This window comes from Vigna unguiculata, chromosome 10 (genome assembly GCF_037176805.1).
Source record: "Vigna unguiculata cultivar grain cowpea cultivar isolate G323 ecotype 2 chromosome 10, ASM3717680v1, whole genome shotgun sequence".
Lineage (NCBI taxonomy): Eukaryota > Viridiplantae > Streptophyta > Magnoliopsida > Fabales > Fabaceae > Vigna > Vigna unguiculata.
In genome coordinates, this window is record NC_140801.1 from 1,885,315 (window position 1) to 1,907,457 (window position 22,143).

At 31.7% G+C, this 22,143-nt stretch overlaps 3 protein-coding genes across 3 annotated transcripts; 1 reads left to right on the plus strand and 2 right to left on the minus strand.

The window, feature by feature from the left end:
* Positions 1-557: 557 nt before the first annotated feature.
* LOC146881990 (uncharacterized) lies at positions 558-1,097 on the minus strand. Its single transcript, XM_085668128.1, has one exon. It carries the CDS (start codon positions 1,095-1,097, stop codon positions 558-560), a length of 540 nt encoding a protein of 179 aa, XP_085524254.1.
* A 10,366-nt stretch (positions 1,098-11,463) lies between these two features.
* On the plus strand, positions 11,464-12,285 carry LOC114166931 (uncharacterized). The gene has a single exon (XM_028051818.1). It carries the CDS (start codon positions 11,464-11,466, stop codon positions 12,283-12,285), a length of 822 nt encoding a protein of 273 aa, XP_027907619.1.
* A 7,112-nt stretch (positions 12,286-19,397) lies between these two features.
* LOC114167289 (ATPase, F1 complex, delta/epsilon subunit) lies at positions 19,398-21,810 on the minus strand. Its single transcript, XM_028052335.2, has 2 exons — positions 21,456-21,810; positions 19,398-19,972 (listed from the first exon to the last, which is right to left on the minus strand). Exons 1-2 carry the CDS (start codon positions 21,702-21,704, stop codon positions 19,628-19,630), a joined length of 594 nt encoding a protein of 197 aa, XP_027908136.1. The 5' UTR covers positions 21,705-21,810; the 3' UTR covers positions 19,398-19,627.
* Positions 21,811-22,143: the final 333 nt, after the last annotated feature.

Below are 22,143 nucleotides of genomic sequence, written 5' to 3' on the forward strand. Positions count from 1 at the left end.
TATAATGGTTCAAAGGTTATGATTTGATATATAAAATAATATAAAAAGTATTATACTCAAAACTAAAAAGTAAATTATATATATATATATATATATATATATATATATATATATATTAATTTTCTGGAAACATAATAGTTAAAGAAAACTAGAAGAGATTATCTTGCCATAATATACTCTCTGACTTTGATATATCATACAAACCTAATCCTAACAAGTCATCATTCAATAAAGGAACTTCAATCAACATTGAAAAAATCTCACACAACCCTAATCACACTCTAAACCTTACGTTTCATACCAATAATATCTTATCTTCACTTAATCTCAAATCCTAATCTGAAAACTGGGTATCATTATGAACAAATAAATGCAGTAATACACTCTATGTGATTTCCAAACTCTTGTACGAGAAACAATTCGTTTCCATTGTATGCTAATAGTAATAGTAATTAATTTACATTAAAAAAAAAAAAACCAAAACTTCTAAACAAGAACCTTTAATCCATGAACAAAAAAAAAAAAGTGTAATAATCTTCACTGTTATGCAACTATTCCTAATCCTCTGTGATCCAATCACACGAAACCCTAGATTGAAGAGGAACTTGTATATCACATAGAACAAGTGGCTTTAGAAGCCCAATTTTCCTATGGTTGTTGATCGGGTTCGACGGCCATATTCTGACAGTGATGTTGTAAAGTCCTGCCACGTGGTCCTTTTGTAACGCCGAAAGTTGATCCTGAGTGAAAGGCACGACATAGTCACCATTGAAGCGCATTCTGAATCCGGTGAAACCTCGGACCAAGGTTTCATCTGGTTTGGAAGCGAACCTATGATCGAGATACGAGACTGTGGCATTGACGTAACCGAGGGAGACGTAGATGTCGGGGATGGCGACGAAAAGAAGGAGGTTGTAAGAGAAGGTGGCGGTGGTGGCGTTGTAGGAGAAGCTGAGCACGGTGGAGTTGTTGACAGAGAAGTTGTGATCACCGTCGTCGTCATCGTCACGGTTGCTTTCAAAGACGAAATAGAGCAAGAGGAAAACAATTATGGTGATGATGTATACCCAAAAGTACTTTGATTTGAAACACTCCATTGTTCTGCTTGAACATGTCATGATGAAAGGAGAAGAAGAGAGTGAAATGTTTTTTGATGATTTGTGGTTTGGTGTAAGATCTAGAAAGGATGGGTTAATGTTTTTGAAGATTCTAAATTAGAGGAAAAGATAAAGATAAAAGATGATGAGAAGAAATGAAGATAACGATAAGATGTTTAAATTTAGGGTAAATAAAACATCCATACAAATATTAAAAACTTATATTTTTTTTTTGATTTAAAATACTTTTATTTATGTTTGGAAATAAAAATATTGTTGCGAAGATAAATAAAACGAAAATTATGATTTTTTTTTACAATAATTTTGTTGATAAAATGGATAAAGTTACTGAATAGAATAAACTTTTTATCTTTTAATGGAAGTTACAAAGATAAAGTCTTGAAGTTTTAATATCTTTTTTTATAAAAGATAATTATTTGTCAAAATATCATTTTTCTAAATAAATAAAAAATAAGAATTATTATTATTAGTATTTATTATATTAAAATAAAAGTTATATTAAAAAATTATTATTGTATTAACACAAACAAGATCTATTCTTTAAACTCATGTTTCAGACCCATTTATTTTTGTATCATATAAGATTAATTTTGTGTGTATATAAAATATTTTTTTATAATAATTTATACACATTCAATAATATATCATCGTTCTTCGTATATTTATTTCTTTTCTACAATTTATTCTTAAATTTAGGTTCAGATAAAATGTCTTATTAGTTTGAGAAAAGCAGTTATTAAATATATTGATAATATATCAAGAGTTATATACTATTAATTATACTAGTGAAAACATGTGAATGTGTTATTTTTTTATGATAATAAAAGATAGTAAAATTATTATTGTTATTATTTTAATTATAAAATAAAAAAATTAAATAATTTTCACAATTTTATTGTAAAGAACTTTTATTTATTTTATAGGTAATTTTTTAATTAAAAAAATAATTAAGTTAAAAAATGGTAAAATAAAAAAAAATTGTTAAATTTAAATAAATTGTTGCTTAAAATATGATACTGATAAAATAATTATTTTAATTAAACTTTTTTAAAAGGTAAATAGAAAATGTTTAAAAATAATTAAGAAATAATAAAATTGTTAAAAAAATATAATAATTAATGGAGAACTAATGATTTTAAATGAAATAATTCTTGTTCAAATACATCCGATCATTCACGTCACTTCAAAATAGAAGTAAGAATAATTTAAATACAAGTCTCATCTTTAATCTTTAAAGTTAAGAATGTTACTCTCTAACTTTGCTGATATAAAATTCATAAAATATACTTCAACAAAGTTTTTTTTAATAAATTTTGATAAATTATCAATTTGGGTAAAAAAAAGTACAACTTTATTATTTTATTTTGATTAAAAAACATTATTTACTTTAATTCTATTTATGAAAATTTTGTCAAAATTTGTCAATTTTTTTTTATCAAAATATAATTTTCCATAAAATTCAGCTTATAAAACAGTGATCTAGATGGTTCCCCAATACATATATTTGTAAAGTTAAATCATCCCTGTAGAGACCTCCTAAACATCAAGGCGCTTGTCCTCCAAAGAAACATCATAAAGACTTTCCGTTCCGATAAAAAAAGATGTAAAATAACCTTAGACTGAAAACAAAAAAAAAGATATTTTAACCTTAGCTAATAAATCATTTAGGCCAAAATAATTCCGTCCCTTGATCATGGGAGTAAAGTTCTTGTGAATCAGTTACAACTTTAGGAGATTTACATAATCAGTTGTTGTAAAATAATACCTCTACAAGATAACTACCAAATCACAACCAACATATCCTTTCCTAACAATAAACTAAAAGAATCTTCTTAAATACCTAAAATATCTTTTAAAATATCTAACTTACTAAACTAACCAAGTGTTTATGTTTATATTCTCACATAATCTGCGATATGCAATCTTGAACCATTATTGAGTTATCCTCGGCTTTATGGAGATGCAGGATCCTGAAGAGTATATAGCTCTCCAACTTTTGAGTTTCCTCTTCTCGAGATGAGGAACTTAGAAGTTGTCTCTTCAATAATTGCTTCTCCCCACTACCTATCCATCATCACGACTTCTCACCTACCCCCTACCACGTGTTTCTCATCCAATGACCCTTTTTCAAACCACGATTAGCATGAATCCCCTCCCACTCACTTCTGCAGTTATCATACCTAAATCACCTTTTCCTTTTCTCATTTCTTCCTCACTCATTCCGCTACTCCCCTTCTTCTGCTACTCCTTCTTTTTCCAAGTACTTCCCCTATCTCTTCTTTGTTATTTAGCATTACAGATTTGCTCCCTTGTCTTCATAGTTAATACCTCCTTGTTTATTGGCTTATCTGCATTTATTATTGTTGGTTATCACTGCTAAAGCAAGTCACACTCATTCATAAACTGAGCTCCCAATCTTGCAAATTGATTATCATGTAAACAAGAACACTCGGTTCTGACCGAGCTCTCAGTCCTGCAAATTAATTATAATATTAAAGCAATTAACCACTTGTTCATAAATCGAGCTTTGAATCCTGCAAATTGATTACCAAACAATAGAACACTCAGTTATAGACTGAGCTCTCAGTCCTGCAAATTGATTATAATACTAAAGCAATTAAACACTCGTTCATAAACCGAGCTCTCAATCCTACAAATTGATTACCACGTGAACAATAGAACACTCGGTTATAGAGTGAGCTCTCCGTATCCGATTCTGTGTAAAATCAGTCGTGCTGAAGAGGTCAGCAAAAAGATGAGTTCTTAATATCAGATTATTTAACACAATTGTACTAAGCAGGTTGGCAAAAAGAGGAGGTCTCAGTTCTTACAATGCACTTATCATCAATTATAATAAGAGTATCAGTTGAGAAACGAGCTCTCAATACTTGTAATGCACTTATCATCAATTATAATAAGAGTGTCGGTTGAAAAACGAGCTCTCAATTCAACATAATCAAATAAAATCTTTTAACACCTTAACCTAATTACATAGTCATCAGAAAGGAACTAATCTTCTCCATTTTGGCTGCACTTACAATCCTAGTTGTTGGTATTGCGCAATGGAATATTTAAACTATGTTCAAAAATCAAGAGGGGAGGTGAATTGGATTTTTATAAGTCTTAACAGGTTTTAAAATTTTTTCTCAAAATTTAAATGATTAACTTAAAATCACAGTTACTTTAAATGCAAGTGCAGATAAATAAAGAGTTTAAAGGAGAAAGATGCACACTGATATTTATACTGGTTCAGATCAAAAGATCCTACGTCCAGTTGTTAATCTCTTAAACAAAGAGATTAACTCACTAGTTACCTGCATAAATCATTGAGGAACATGGCTCGACATCAAGTGTCGTGGTTTGGATTTGTCATCGAGCATCGGGGTCCGAAATTATCATCGAGCATCGGGGTCCGGAATTATCATCGAGTATCAAGGTCCAGAATTGTCATCGAGCATCGGGGTCCGGAATTGTCTTCGAGCATTGGGACCCAAAATTATCATCGAGTGTTGTGGCTTTGATTTGTCTTTGAGCATCGGGGCCCGTAATTATCATCGAGCGTCGTGACTCAGATTTGTCTTTGAGTATTGGGGCCCAAAATTATCATCGAGCGTCATGGCTCGAATTTGTCTTCGAGCGTCATGGCTCGAATTTGTCTTCGAGCATTGGGACCCAGAATTATCATAGAAATTTTTAAACTGATTAAAATAACATACGGTAATAAAATAATTATGTTTATTATTAGAATAAAGTAGCAGCAGAAAATATTTATACTAAAAAAATATTTAAATCTAGTAATAATAAATTTATTCTAAAGATATCAACTAACAATATTTACTAAAATATTCACAGTTTATCATATCTATCGAAATCTTAGTCTATACATTTAAACAATCTTATTTTATGATTCCAACGCCATATAAAATAATTATATTGAGATTTTGAAACAACTTTATGGTAGATTAGTTCTTCCTAAATTATTCTATTAAGAATATCTTACTTAAAACTTCTCCAAATATAAAATACTTCACACTAAAAAATATTTATTTAATAATATTAAACAAAATATTCATGCTAAACATATATTTTATAAATTACAAAATTTAATATTTTCTTTAAATTAATCGTTCCGACTTTTTATTTTTAGTGCCCTAAAGAAATCATTTAATCCAATTTGTAAAACTATTAAATTTATGCTTGTGAACTTAGATAATACAAGAAGATTAGAATAATTTATGACTATGTGATCAGGAAATCATTTAGATTTTTTGGTTTGTTATTTTTGCCCAATTTTATTATTAACTTTTTTATGTAAAAAAAAAAATAGAAACATACTTGGAACTTTGGTTTTTTTTTTTTACCTGTATCGAGAAAGAGCGTAAGTTTAGATCGAAGGATTAATTGTTGATTTGTAAATGGAGACTGAGGATAGATCGGTCATCTTCTCATGACTTGAATATGTCAAAAGTTTCTTTGAGTATTGCAGAGGCGGAATCTGCTGCATTATTGGGAGTGTTGTCGTTCTCATTCTCCTCTTGGTGGTTGGAGTTGTTTTTTCTATTCCTTATTGTGGTAAATTTCTTATGGTAAGTGGAGTTGGGATCGAGTTTTACCGGACCCCACGGTAGGCGCCAATGTTCTGGTAAAAAAAGGGGTAAAATAACCTTAGACTAAAGACATTTGAAAGAAGTATTTTAACCTTAGCTAATAACTCGGTTAGGTTAAAATAATTGCGCCCCTTGACCATGGGAGTAAAGTTCTTATTTATAGGTGAATCCGTTACAACTTTAGCAGATTTACATAATCAGTTGCTGTAAAATAATACCTCTACAAGATAACTACCAAATCACAACCAACATATCCTTTCCTAACAATAAACTCAAAGAATCTTCTTAAATACCTAAAATATCTTTTAAAATATCCAACTTGCTAAACTAACCAAGTGCTTCTGTTTATATTCTCACATAATTCGCGATCTGCAATCTTGAACCATTATTGAGTTATCCTCGACTTCGTGGAGATGCAAGATCCTGGAGAGTAGACTTTCGAAAGCCTAACTAACTCTTGCTTAAAAACCACCATTCCTTTTAAGTCCCAAACCTCCTTGTTGAGGTTGTCATAGGAAACCTTCATTTCCTTCGATAAATGAGTCACTTTTGGCTAGCTCTCAGGAAGGTTGCTTTCTCTTCTAACTCCAAACATCTATTATTCTAGGATCTCTTCTCACTTTGTACCAGACCCATACAAGACTTGTCACTTTTCAGCCTTTTCATCCATTGCATGTCTTCAAGGTTGGGGGACTAGTGTACCCTATGCCGATATAGCCCAAGAGGGCAACACACCAAAACATGAATTTTTCTTATTGGAAACATCAGAACACTTAAGAAGTCAAAGACGTTTCGACGAAGTTTGAAACTAACACAACAACTTTGGAAACATGAAGCAAGTATGCTAAGACCATAGAGAAAGGTGAAGATACCTCAACTTCCTTAAGGACAATATGAAATAATAACAACTTCACTAAAACACTCGACTAAGAATATCTCAACACTAGAGGGTTAGTGTACACATATTGGCCGAGTATGTCCTTACAACTAGAAGGTTAATGATGTCTCAACCTAGACCAAAGGGCCACACACGCTAGGCAAAAGACAAATCACAGAGTGATTAAGGATAAATAAACATATTAAAAAAATTCTAAGACGACATAATCATGTATAACTAAGTCCATCCAAGTAGTATAAATAACACTGCTCACAAGATAAGTAATAGATCTCATTTTATTTCAACTACCTTTTTGTCTCCTAAATATAATAATATAAAACTAATTCCTAATTATTTTCTTTTAATTAGATGAAAATGCGTACTTTTTACTTGTATATTTCTATTCATAATAAAACATAAAAAGTTACCCGGTCTATAGAGTTCTCACCATATATTTAATATCTGTATATATTAAAAATATAAGAAAAAAGTAATATGACAGTGATCATGATAAACATAAAATTTGTAAAATTTGTAGTTATAGTTAACAATTATGATATGTAATTTTTTCTATTTTAAAAACTTTATAAAAAGTATTATACTCAAAACTAAAAAGTTACGATAACATTATATATATATATATATATATATATATATATATATATATATATATATATATATATATATATATATATAACAATATATAAAGAATTTTTTTTCAATTTTATTCTTAATTATTATTTTATAAATAGTTTATTTTTAATTTTTATTTTAAAAACCTCTTTTATTTTAAAAATTATATTAAAAATTTATTTTTTTCGTATATATATTTTTTTAAAATTTTACTTATTATTTTAAAAATAGTTTATCTTTAACCATTATTCTAACAATTTATTTTACTTTTAAAAATTATTTTATTTAATAACTATTTTAAAAGTTTATTTTATATATATATATATATATATATATATATTTCTTTTTTAGAAATTAATTCAAATTTTGATAAAAATTAAAAATTACGAACACCAGATATGTGTTTTCGTGTATATATATATATATATATATATATATATATATATATATATATATATATATATATATATATATATATATATATATATATATATATATATATATATATATTTTGTAATTTTCTCGAAACATATTAGTTAAAGAAAACTGTACCTACCTAATCCTATCAAGTTATGATTCAAAAAGAAATCTCAATCAACATCGACAAAAATCTGGTAGAACCCTAATCATATCTAAACCTTAAGTTTCATACCAATAATATATAGCTTATCTTCACAAAATCTCAAATCCTAACCTAAGATCGTTGATGAACAAACAAATGCAGTAACACAGTTTATGTGATTTCCAAACTCTTGCACCAGAAAAAGAACAAAAATAATTGGTTTACATTGCATGATAGCAATTAATTAACATTCAGAAAACCCCAAAACTTCTACACAAGAACCTTTAATCCATGAACCAAATAAAAATAGTAAAAATGAAGTGTAAAAATCATCACTTTTCTGCAACTCTTCTTAACAATCATCATTGGTTCTACGACAGAAAACCCTAGATTGAAGAGGAACTTGTATGTAACATAGAACAACGTTGTTTAGAACCCCTGTTTTGCCATTGTTGGAGTCTATATCCGATGGCCATATTGTGACAGTGATGTTGTAAAGCCCTGCCATGTGGTCCTTGTGTAAGGTCAAAAGTTGATCCTCAGTGAAAAGCGCGACATAGTGACCGTTGAAGCGCATGATGAGTTGTCCGGTGAAACCTTGGACCAAGGTTTCATCTGGTTTGGAAGCAAACGTATGATTAAGGTACGAGGCCGTGGCTTGGACATAGTCGAAGGAGACGTAGGAGTAGGGGAAGTAGACGAAAAGAAGGAGGTCGTAAGAGAAGGTGGTGGTGGTGGTGTTGTAGGAGAAGCTGAACACGGTGGAGTTGCTCACAGAGAAGTTTTCTCTTTCTTCCGTTTTGTGATGGGAAAAGACAAACATAAGCACGAGGACAACAGATAGTGTGATAAAGATGCCTGGGAGGAAGTTTGATTTGATACCGTTCATTATCGTGGTTGAAGATGTCATGATGAAAGGAGAAGAAAGTGGAAGATTTGAGAAGAAGAGAGTGAAAGGTTTGAGAAAACAAGAAGAAAATGAGACGTTTGATTTAGGAAGTGAGGGGTTAGGGTTTATTAATGTGTTGTTGGAAACCTAAGACTCAATTCAATATTGTAAATTAGGGTAATAGATAAGAAAGATAAAGATAAAGATAAGATATTTAAATTTAAGATAAACAAAACAATCATACAAATGAAAAAGTGATATATATTTTTTTATTAATTTAAAATACTTTTATATTTTTTTTAAATAAAAAATATTGTTGTGATGATAAATAAAACTGAGGAATTATTATTATTATTATTAAAATTTACTATACAGAACGAAAAATCATATTAGAGAAACTTTATTTGCTATTAAATTTAGGTTCAGAAAATGTCTTATTATAGTTTGAGAAGAACATATATTAGTTTAGTTATTTAGGTTCAGAAAATGTCTTGTTATTGTTTGAGAAGAACATATATTAGTTTAGTTAGATATATTTTTTTAATGATAAGAGTAGATTAGATTTATTGTTAATATATCGAAAGAGTTATATGACTATTAGTTATATTACACTTGATGAATAATATATTTAGCTTTATATATATATATATATATATATATATATATATATATATATATATATATATATATATATATATATATATATATATATTTAATATATATCTTTTAATTTAATTGATAATTTAACCATGGAAATGAAAAAATAAGATTAAAACTTAAAATTAATTCAACCCAAACTGCTTTAATGTGGACGAATCATATTTAAGTTAAGTTAATCAAATACAATATTAAATTAAAAAAAGAAACTAAAATAATTGGACCATATTATTATCTTTACTTTATAAAACTTATTTATCTGTATAAATAAGAATTATTATAGTTAAAAATCTCCGAGTTAAAAGTCGACATCTAATAAAAATAAAAACAATAGGGAGAAGAAAATCCATAAAAATATAATCTTAAGATAAATAAAACAGTCTTACAAATACAAATGAAAAAGATATATTTTTTGTTTTGTTTTCTAAATGTTGTTTTTAAAGAGAACCAGAATTATTTTTTATTTTAAAATATTTTTATATTTGTTTGGAAATAAAAAATGTTGATAAAAATCGAAAAATTATTATTATTATTATTATTATTAATATTAATATTATTATTATTATTGATATTATTATTTTATTATTGTATTTCTATATATTTATGTTTTTATATGGAACCAAATTGTCATACAACATATAGTTGTTATTTTCCTATTACTTGTTGGGATATGTTTTGCTTTCAAGATTGAAATATCCTCGTCAAGTTTGATACAATGCACCATAGGGGAGCGGGTACCTGCAAGTACTCTGACACTCAAGTTAGTTAGAGCAGAATATATAAAGATAACAAGCATAAGATTGAGTTTACATATCCCTTACCTGTAGGTTGTAGCCTGAACTACGTTATATACTTATCTTTTACTAATTACTTTGAGTAACACTACACTTGGATTCTTCCATGAATGCTAATGAATGTCATTGTCACTAGTGCAGAAATAGCATATTACAACAAGATATTACAACATTTGCACGAAAATTGATGTAACACAGTGCGTGGTGGCATTTTTGAAATTTCTGCGAACTTTATTACATCGGTTGTCCCATAAAACCGATGTAACCCATTTTTCAAAAAAAAAAAGAAAAAAAGCTAGATATTCTGCATAGAACACATATACTACATCAATTGCTCCATAAAATCGATGTAGTACAACCCTTTTTCCCAGCTGGGTTTCCCCTCATTTTCTCTATTTCGTCTTCGTGCTTCTTTCTTCTTTCTCTCTTCTCTGTGTTTTCTTCTTCACACTGCATTCCACACCACCACCATCATCCACTCCACTCTTCCGCACAGCCACCGTAACTGCTCCTCTGCGCAGCCGCTCCTCCGCCAGCCGCACCTCCGCGCAGCCGTTCGCTATTCAAAAATCCTCTTTCGCGCTGCAAATGTCGGGGCACCATTGATGGAGCCGCTCTCCGCTCCGTTCGAACTGCCACGTTGTTGTTGGGCCACCTCTTGCGAGCTCCGTCCGCCCATAGTGGCCTCCCAAAGCCCTAACAGTTGTGCGGGGGAGCATTAGCGTGGTGGCTTGGTGAGAGCGTCACACCCCTTCCTCTTGTCGCTTGCCCTCACACTGCCTTCCTTCCATCGCACCGCTGCGTCGTCGAGGGTTCTCTGACGTTGGTGGTTCCCGTTTACTGCTGCTGTCGCTGCTGCCACCGCTTCCCGTTGCTGCCATCGCTTCCCGTTGCTGCCATCGCTTCCCGCTGCTGCCATCGCTTCCCGTTTACTAACTGTTGCATTGCTGGTCTGAAGGTTCAAACACGCAAAAATTTTCAGCTTCTAACGGTTAGTTTTTTAAAATTTGATATAATTTTAATTTCTTATATTTATTAGAATTAAAATTAAAATTAAATTTGAATTGAATACTTAATTAAGATGTATTTGTTGTTGTATGTTTACGATTATTATTGAACGTGTTGGTTGAGTCCGAAGGTGTCCGACCCTCGACAATGTTTTTAAAAATTAGATTTAGTGGTTTCAATCAATGATTTAAAGAATCAAATGATTTAAAGATGTTTTTCAATCATCAAGAAAATCATTCTTATAAACTTCAACTGTTCATTTGGACAGTTGGAGAATATTGAATGCAAGTATAAACGAGCTTTTTATGTTGTGTAGTAATGGATCGGAGTTGGGTGCATGCTAGTCGAATCACTGATGTGTATGAGAATGGTGTTGAAGAGTTTCTTCAATCTGCTCAGCGAAATGCAACACTCGTGAATGGAAAATATTACTGCCCTTGTAATTGTTTGAATGTGAGACGCCAATCAATTGAGTTGATACGAGAACATCTCCTTTGTGACGGTTTCTTAAAGAGTTATAGAACGTGGACCTGGCATGGTGAAGTTGTAAACCTCTCAAGCATACCTCAATCTCAAGAGTCGAATGTATATCATGAAGATCGCATGGAGGATATGATTGATGATATTGGAGAAGACAATTTTAAAAGCGCACAAGTGTATGATTCATTGAAAGATGATTCAGAAAAATCTTTATATCCCGGTTGTACAAGATTCATGCGTTTGTCAGCAATATTAAAATTATTTAACATCAAGGCAAGAAATGGGTGGACCGATAGAAGTTTCACTGAATTGCTTGAATTATTGCATGAAATGCTCCCAGAGGGGAATATGTTGCTAACCCGGCAGGAGATACTATGTCCGATGGGTATGGAGTACCAGAAAATACATGCTTGTCCAAATGATTGTATATTATATAGAAAGCAGTTTGAAACATTGACTAAGTGTCCAAGATGCGGGGTATCACGATTCAAAGTGAAGGATGATGACGTGGATGAAGATAACATGAAGAAGGGTCCTCCTGCAAAAGTGTTATGGTATCTTCCAATCATACCACGATTTAAACGTTTATTTGCCAATGTTAATGATGCAAAAAACCTTATTTGGCATGCAAATGGAAGAAAGAGTGATGGATTGAGTTAATGTGCTATCGCGGTTACTATAGTTCTTACATGTCTTTGTTTGACATACCTATGCTGAGATGTATTTGTTCTATGTCATAAGATAGACATATGTTCAAAGACCTCTGCAAAGACTTTCTCTACCCTGCTAAGAGCTTACATAGCTAAGGTAGACTTATGTTCAAAGACCTCTATAAAGACCTTCTCTACATAGTTTAATGAGTCCTTGCTAAGAGTCTTCTTAGCTAAGGTAGACTTACGTTCAAAGACCTCTGTAGATACATTCTCTACAGAGTTTCACAAGTCCCTGCTAAGAGCCTCCTTAGCTAAGGTAGACTTATGTGCAAAGACCTTTGTAGAGACCTTCTCTAGAGAGTTTAATGAGTCCCTGCTAAGAGCCTACTTAGCTAAGGTGCACATACATTCAAAGACATCTATAGAGACCTTTTCTACAGAGTTTCACAAATCCACGCGAAAAGCCCACTAAACTAAGGAAAACTTGTGTTCAAGAACTTTTGCAGACACATTCCCTACAAAGGATCATTTTAGCTAAAAATAACTCACGTTCAAAACCATTGTAGAGACATCCTCTACAAAGTGTAACCAATTCTTGTCATAATCAATTTAGCTAAGGATTACTTGCATTTAAGAACTTTTGTAAGGACATCCTCTACAAAGTTTAAACTAGTTCTTGCTAAGAACCAACTTAGCTAATAATACTCGCGTTTAAGATCTTTGATAGAGACATGAGCTCATTGAAGACCCATGTAGAGACTTCCTCTACCATATTGCACTACTAAAAATTCTCATATTAAATGAGAATTTTCTTGCAAATTTGTTAAAAAAAATTGTAAGAAAAGACTTTTTCCTGCTATTTTTTCTAAGAATTTTAATTGGCAAGTAATTCCTTCATTGGTAATTATTTCCTACAAAATTATAAAATTCGCAAGTATTTTCTACAAAATTTGTTGCGAAAAGTGTTTTATACAAACTATTTTGCAAAAAAATTGGCAGCAATTTCCTGCATTTTTTTTTCATAACAAAATTTATAAGTATTTCCTACAAAAAAAAATTCAAAACAAAACTGGGAGGAACTATGAGTTTTTTTAGTAGTGTTGACCTTGTAAATCCAGGAAGTCCTTGCTAAGAGCCTACTTAGCCAAGGCAGACTCATTGAAGATCCATGTAGAGACCTCTTTTAAAAGATTAAAAGGAGTTCTCTCTTTCTTCCATTTTGTGATTGGAATTGACAAAAAAGGCAAATAAAAGCAAGAGGACAAATATTGAGATTAGAATGGCTAGCAAGAAGAGCTTTCATTTGATACCCTTCATTGTCATGGTTGAACATGTCATGATGAAAGGAGAAGAAGGAAGAGTGAAAGGGTTGAGAAAACAGGAAGAAGTGAAATGCTGATTTAGGAGTTGGTGTAAGATCTGGAAGGAATGGGTTATAAAACGATTGTTGACACCCAAATTCCTACAACCGTTTTACTACCTTGTTACCTAATGTCTCAGACAAATACATTTGAATGGTCTAACCAAATTTGATATTGAGGTGGTTGTCCTACCTAGTAGCTCACTCCACCTTACAACGAGTTAAAAATAAATAAAACCCAATTTAAATTTAACTTATTTAAAGGGTGATGTAAAATCTTTGATAATTAGTGTTATCATGTTTTTATTTTATTTATTTTCATATTTTATTTTTAGATTTTATTTAATATTTCAGGTTTTAAAAATAAAAGCAGAAAAGATAAATGTGTAGATTATATTTTTCAATTATATTTTGCAAATAAGTGGAAATGTCATATATTTGGGAAGATTATAAACATAATGAGTGAAATATTGAATAGTCAAAGATTATCAACAATATGAGTTATCCACAAAGTTGGTTACTTAAATTACAAGTTAGAATAATTCAAAGATATGAAATCTCCAAATATTAAAACACACACACACACACACACACACACATATATATATATATATATATATATAAAGTATTATCTCTTATAATTTATTTAAGTACCAAATCAAGTCCAAATTTTAGGTCTAATACAATTATGATAGTCAATAAATAGAGGGCTTGACACAGGTAAAAAAAAACACACGTGAAGAGAAAGAAACTTGATATATATATATATATATATATATATATATATATATATATATATATATATATATATATCTACAATTAAAGGTAGAAGAGCACTCTGAAGGATGAAGTGAAGACATTCAATCTCAACATCAGTCTAGTATTCACGAGGTTAGGTGAATTCTTCATTCAATATAATTATTTTCCATCATCTCTTATGTTTTATTTGTGTTTTAACTGTATATGAATTTTGCATATGTGGGAGTACCGACTTCTTATGTTTTATTCGTGTTTTAACTATATATTTTGCATATGTGAGAGTAGTGATTGATATGAAAGATAGTGTGGGAAACTTGAGTAGGATAAAACAACTTTTGATTTCATATGCTAGACATAAATGTGGTCATTGGCTATGATACTCATGTATATACACGTCGTGTCTTGTGTCCTATATTTTTTCAATTTAGTCGTATCTTTGTGTCCATGTCCGTGTCATATTCGTGTCCGTATCTGGGCAACATAGGTCATTAGTCATTCTTAAGCATCAACATACTGGTTATTAATGCAAACATAATGATAAAAAAATACTAGACATAGAATTTTTATTATTTTAGTTTAGACTTGTTTGTGACGAAATCAAGACATATTACAAACAATGTCAGGGCGAGAGATGGAAATTGAATTATATTGTTTGTTGATTTTTACTTTGAATGGAATCGTAAAAACTCAATCACAATGAAGCTTTTATATTATATTTTTTTCAATCAAGTTATTTGTTTTCATTGTGCCAATTCCTTTAATTATTTACAATTTAATTCTCAATTTATTTTTCCCTAAACCAAACATGTTTTTCTTTGTACCTTTATTAGTAAAAAATCCTTTAAATTTAAAAATCACATTAGTCCTGGTGAAATACGATATCTGAACTTGTTCACTGTATTACTTATACAATTTGGTAGAGCTGTCAAAATGGGTTGGAACCCGCGAGCCAAACCGGCTCACCATGAGTTCGGACGAGGTTGGGTTAAATTTTTTTTAAAAATTTCAATACGAGTTGATTTTTGACGCGGCTCATCTAGAACCTGGCTCACCCGAGTTGAACCTATGGTGAGCCGGATTGGCTCACCAACCCGTAGATAAAAGGGTCACACAAGTGTTTTTTATTTATTTTTATTAAGTTGGGCTTTACATTTCGGTCATGTTAGGTTATTTTTTTATCAAACACATAAATAATTTGTATTTTTTTTTAGTTTGGTTTGTATTTGGATTGTATTAAAATTTATTTAGATTTTAATTAGAATTACAATTTAGTTTTGATTGAAAAAAGATAAAAAAAATTGTATTTTTTTAATTAAGTGAACCCATGAGCCAACTTGTTTAACTCGCCAACCCGTGGTGGGTCGGGCCGGGTTCAATTTTTTTTTGGCTCGCTAAAAAGTGAGTTAGCTCACTAAATTATCAACCTGTGATGGGTCGAGCCGGGTCAGACTGGGTCAGGCCGGATTATCCGTTTTGACAGCTCTACAATTTGATATACTTGCTAATTCTATAACAATTTTAATAGTCAAAAAATCACCTAGGTTTCTCATATGAAGTTGACTCGGATATTTATTGATAGGGGTGGAACATAATAGATCACAACCCCTAACTTTGATATGCACAAGATGTAAAGGCTGGATTTTACTCGGATACTTCCTAATTGGTGCGCAACACAACAATTCAACCTTTTATGTTGCATTTGTTTTGTTAGTATCTATACGTGAAAAGAATTTTGTATCGACTCTTAAAAGAGTCTATTTAAGAGTTGATTTCCTCCTTAATTTTAGTGATTGAGATATTATTTGAATGAATGCGATAAAGATATATTTCTTAATTATTTCATAAATGATGCTATAATTTTGTTGTAAAAAATTATAAAATTTGTAGTTTAGAATTACTAAATATTTAAAATTATTAAACATTTTATTACTAAACAAATATTTTAATTACTCAATATTTAAAATTAATTAATGCTTATTTCCTGTAAAGTTTAATATGTATAATAAAATAAATTTTTAAAAAGATATTGCTTATATCTAAGTTAGGCATTTTAATTTTTTAAAAGTTAAATTAAGAGGCACAATATTTTCAAAAGAACAATAAATCAAGACCACTCGAAGGAAGTTTCTTCATGCATTTTCCAAATTTACTTCCTCTATCTCCATAAATATTTTACCCATTTTACCTTTTCCGAATTATATAATCCTAAAAATAACATTTAAATTCTGAAATTCAGAAGTTTTTTTTTTCCTTCGAAAGAATTACTTTCAAATCACACAATTTAAAAGTCATTTAACTTCCAAATTACATAATCTGAAAAGCATTTTTAACTTTCAGATTATGCAGATGAAACAATCAGGAAGTCTTTTTCTAAGAAAACAAAAATTACTTTCAGATTGTACAAAATGGAAAAAAGAATTGATGAGGGTGCAGAAATAAAGTTATAGAGATGCATGAAGAAATTGGCTGGAGCATGGGGTCTTCATCTGCTCCATTCAAGAACAGAACTGGATCAATATATACACTTTCAGGGTGAAAATCCCAATGTAACTCAAAATGACGAAGTATGCATAACATATATTATTAGAAGTTCCACATCGATTAGAGATAAAACAATTTTATAATATAAAAATAAGATATATAAATCTTTTCTTACAAACTGATTTTGTAGAGGCTGAATTAGGCTTAAACTTCAATTCTAATATGATATTAGAGCTATAACTAAAAAGTCTAACCTAACAAGATTTTTTGGACATTTTGTTCCATATGCTATCACACCGCTATCGAATCATCCATTTCTAGATCCACTCATAATCACCGATTTTATGGAATTAAGTTAATATTATACTCGAGTTCTAATAAACATAACTATAAGCGCGTTTTGGGAGAGTATTTCCCCATCAATTTAGTTGTTTCGTTGAAAAATAAGTCATTTATAAAATACAATAGACAGGAGTCATCAAACAGAAATTCAGAAAACCCTAAAACTTGTAAATAAGAAGCTTCAGTTCATGAACCAAATAAAAATAATAAAAAGGAAGTGCAATAATCATCACCTTATTACTGAACCTCTTCTTAATCATGCTTGGTCCAACCACAGAAAACCCTAGATTGAAGAGGAACTTGAATGTCACATAGAACAAATTTCCCTAGAGGCCTTGTTCTGAACAAGAGAGTGTATTCCCATTGCCTTATTGTGACAGTGATGTTGTAAAGCCCTGCCATGTGGTCCTTGTGTAAGGTCAAAAGTTGATCCTCAGTGAAAGACACGACATAGTGACCGTTGAAGCGCATGCTGAATCCGGCTAAACCTCGGACCAAGGTTTCATCTGGATTGGAAGCGAACCTATGATTGAGATACGAGGCTGTGGCATCGAAGTAACGAAGGGAGACGTAGACGTCGGGGACGATGAAGAAAAGAAGGAGGTCGTAAGTGAAGGTGGTGGTGGTGGTGTTGTAGGAGAAGCTGTGCACGGTGGCGTTTCTCACAGAGAACTTGAATTGTTCATTGTATGCTCTTTTGTTGCTTTCAGAATTGACTTCAAGGACTAACAAAAGCACGACGATAACAGATATTGTGATGATGGTTGGCCAAAGGAGCTTTGGTTGGATATCCTTCATTGTCATGGTTGAAAATTTCATGGTGAAAAAGGAGAAGAAGAGAGTAAAAGATTTGAGAAGAAGGAAGAGTGAAAGGGTTTTGAAAAGAAGAAGAAAGTGAAACGTTGGTTTAGGATTTGGTGTAAGATCTGAAATGAATGGGTTACTAAGACGATACGTTGACACCCCCGATCCTTACAACTTTTTTACAACCTTATTACCTTTTGTGCCAGACAGAGACATTTGATTTGAACGATCCAACCAAATTCATATATGATCCATGGAGTGTAAATAGTAATCCTTCGGGTGTGGGAAGAAAAAACCTTCCAATATAATGAACATAGTATCATCAGGTAAGACAAATGACTCGATATTTAAAATTAATTATTGCTTATTTCCTGTAAAGTTTTATATGTATAATAAAATAAATTTTAAAATGATATTGCCTATATCTAAATTAGGAATTATAATCTTCTAAAGTTAAATTAACAGGCAAAATAATTTTAAAAGAATAATAAATCAAGACCACTCACACCTAATATACATCCACAATAAATTTAAAAAACACTAAATAAATTGATTTGCATTTTATAACAAAGTACACAAGTTCAACACGTTCAAGGGTAAAATTTAGACCACAAACCCGTTTCAGTTAACTTGCTTCTCTGAACCTTAAAAAGATAAGTTGGAGTGTGCTAAACTCTTATAGTTAGAACATGGCAGTTTCTTCAGGCATTTTCCAAATTTACTTCCTCTATCTCCATAAATATTTCACCCATTTTACCTTTTTCCAATTATATAACCCTAAAACTAAATTCTAAATTCTGAAATTCAGAAATTATTTTTTCTCTCAAATGAATTATTTTCAAATCACACAATTTAAAAGTCATTTTACTTCCAAATTACATAATCTGAAAATCATTTTTAACGCAGATTAAACAATCAGGAAGTCTTTTTCTAGGAAAACAAAAATTACTCAGACTGTACAAAATCCCGAAAGGGGGGAAAAATGGAAAAAAGAATTGATGAGGGTGCAGAAAAAAAAAGTTATGGAGATGCAGGAAGAAACTGCCTAGAACATGGGATCTTCATCTGCTCCATTCAAGAACAGAACTGGATATATATACACTATCAGAGTGAAAATCTCAATCTAACTCAAAATGCTTCAACTTCTCTCGTAGGGCCGGCCCAATGAAGCATGCATAACAATCATTATGCTGGAGTGAATTTCATGCATGTGTAGCAGCACAATGAAGCATGCATAACAATCATTATGCTGGAGTAAATTTCATGCATGTGTAGCAGCACAATGAAGCATGCATGATCTAGACAGACATGAGTGAAGTTATTATGGAATTGCATTAGATGACTAATAATATGATGTAGTGCCTATAATAATATAATCCAAAGCAAAAATGAAGCTTTAGTTTCTAATTTGAAGGTCTTGCCCAACATCCTTGAGCTAGAAGGAAGCTGTTGAAATATTATTTTATGAAATCACTTTGAACACAGAAATTCATGGTGAAAATGTTCTTGGGCAACTTTGATTACACCGTGACAAATCAACGCCACGCAGTGGAGGGGGGGAAAAACAAATACAAAAGGAAAGGACTCAACACTACAGTACTTATCAGCCTGTAAGAGCAGAGTTGAGAGCGCTGTGGACGTCCACCCCAATCTGAGCCTCAGCTTTCTCCAAGTCAGTTGAGGCTGAGTTGAGCTTCTGGGTGAAATCTTGAAGGCCCTTCTGAACAAGATTTGCATCAATCCGATCTAGTGGCACGGCCTCAACAGCTACTATGTCAGCAACAGAGTTCGCGTGGATGAATGCAAAGCCACTGCTGACAAAATACTTTGTCACATCGTTCCCTTCATGAACAGAGAGGACACCAGGTTTCAACTCAGCAATTGTTGCTACATGTCCTGGCAGAACACCCATCTGCCCAGTTGTTGCTGGTACAATCACCATGTCAACCTGTTGCACACAAATTATGTCACTTTTCAAGGAACATCATCCAGTTAAGGAATTTTCTCTTACTAATATCCAAAACTTGGATTGGATCAAATCAAACCAATGTAACACATGGCAGAACAAGAAAAAAAAAAACAGATAAACAAATGTGTCATTGACCTTTGCAAATACTTGTAATGGAAGATAAGTTAAAAGAAATTCGGGTTAAAATCTACTTATCACCTCAGGTTTAGGAGAGAGTCTCCACAAAATTGATATGCTGCATCTTCTTGATGAGATTTACAACAAGGATAAGAAATTGAGAATGGCATATTAATTAACCTATAATCTGATCCGAAACCAGCAAACATGCCCTTGGTGGACGAGATTGGAAATTACAACAAACACAAATAATTATGATTTCTGTTTATTTGATCCATATTCTTTCCGGACTGTCAATGCTATTAGAGGCATACTTTTCATGTCAACTAAATGCAATCACATAAACCACAAACTAAAACCACTATCTCATGCAGCTATATTCCACTGAATTTAACAGCTTAGATCAATTTAATTAGAAGAGTCACATCCAGTTTAATCAGACAACTTAAAATTTACTTTTGAAAATACTGGGGGTGCTTTGGAATGTAGGCTGCTTAGAATTTATACCTTGCATTAAAGACCGGAGGAAGTAATTTATAATATAATAAAATTATTAGACATCAGTATCTCATTCAATTGGAAGCCTCATTATGTTCCATGAAATCAATTATGCTTGGTTTTCTCACTATTGGTTCTTGCAGCACATTACTGTATAGAGATCGATTACCCAAAGTCAATCAATGGTAGGGATGGCCAAATCCAATCACCTAGTTTTCCTACAGTTTATCATTTCACACCTGGCTGAAAGTGCCAAGACACAAATCTTGTTTTCTTTAGTCATGCAATAGGTTATCAGCATGCATACATAACCATAAGCCCATTTTGGGAAACTATTTCCCCATAAATTTAGTTGTTTAATTGAAAAATAAGTCATTTATAAAATAAGATACATGAGATATATCAACAGAAACTTAGTAAAAAAATCCCTAAAACATGAATTGTTTTTATGAATCCGAAAATTTGTAATATATGACTATTTTCAGATTTTTTTCCCCTATCAACTAAATTAATTTTTTTCTCACACTAAAGCTGATTTACTTGTTGCATCTAAGGAAAATTAATTATTTTATAATCATTTATAGAAAAGTCAAAAAAAAAAACCGATTCTGATCATAATCGATTACAACAATAACCTCTTATCGGAACACAATATCTAATTTTCACATTTGTCCCAAACACACCCTAAATAAACAAAAAGGTTGTAATTTTTCCATTTCCAAACAACGCAACCACAAACCTCGTTAACCCAACACCTACATCCCCAGATCAGCACGTGCGAAACGCGGGAACACACCAACCAGAACAGAAGATTCAAGAGATTTAAAGAATACGAAAAAAACGTGACCTCTTTTGCGGACAATTGGGAAGCGTAGGGGAGGACGAAGTTGACGGTGAGTTTGGTAGGGAGGGTCGAGGGAGTTTGCGGCCGTTCCTTCATGAATGAGAGCGGCGTCTTCGGAGGATCCAGATTCGGGCTCACTTTCTTCCACGCCTCCACGAAGCTCGAATCCACCGAGGGCGTTGCCGGTACGTCGGTGGAGAAGCGTCGGCGGGAGACTCCGGAGAGGAGAGCGGAGGTTGCGCGGCGGAGCATCGCGATATTAGAGTCGGATCGCTCGGTCTCGCTAGGTCGGAGAGAGAGAGAGAGTGAAGGAGAGTGTAGAGAGAGAGAGAGTGAGAAGGGTGAAATTTGAAGAGAGAAATGGTTTAACCTTTGTTTGGACATTGGAGCAAGTATTGCGCTTAGGAGTTTCGGGTTGACTGTAACACTGGGCTTTAACAAAGCCCAATGAATGCTTCCTGCACCCCATTATTACTAAAATATTGTTTGAATCTAATAGTCCTAAAACTAATATCTTCCACAATCATCAGTTAAAATATCAGGAAAAAGAACTTTTACTTAAAAACATAATATCTAATATTATTCTCGATAAAAATTGATATTTAATAATTCCTTATTTTAGTAGTAACCCATCAGAAAATTTTGTTCCAAAAATTTCGTTTTGTAATTAATGTTCCGAAAACTTCAAAAA

What these genes read in the sequence shown, in the direction of transcription:
- LOC146881990 (XM_085668128.1), bottom strand. Translation starts at nt 1,097, where the DNA reads ATGGAGTGTTTCAAATCAAAGTACTTTTGGGTATACATCATCACCATA.
- LOC114166931 (XM_028051818.1), top strand. Translation starts at nt 11,464, where the DNA reads ATGGATCGGAGTTGGGTGCATGCTAGTCGAATCACTGATGTGTATGAG.
- LOC114167289 (XM_028052335.2), bottom strand. Translation starts at nt 21,704, where the DNA reads ATGCTCCGCCGCGCAACCTCCGCTCTCCTCTCCGGAGTCTCCCGCCGA. An exon ending in CCCAATTGTCCGCAAAAGAG is followed by an intron (nt 19,973 to 21,455) that starts GTCACGTTTTTT and finishes TGTGTGCAACAG; the next exon opens with GTTGACATGGTGATTGTACC.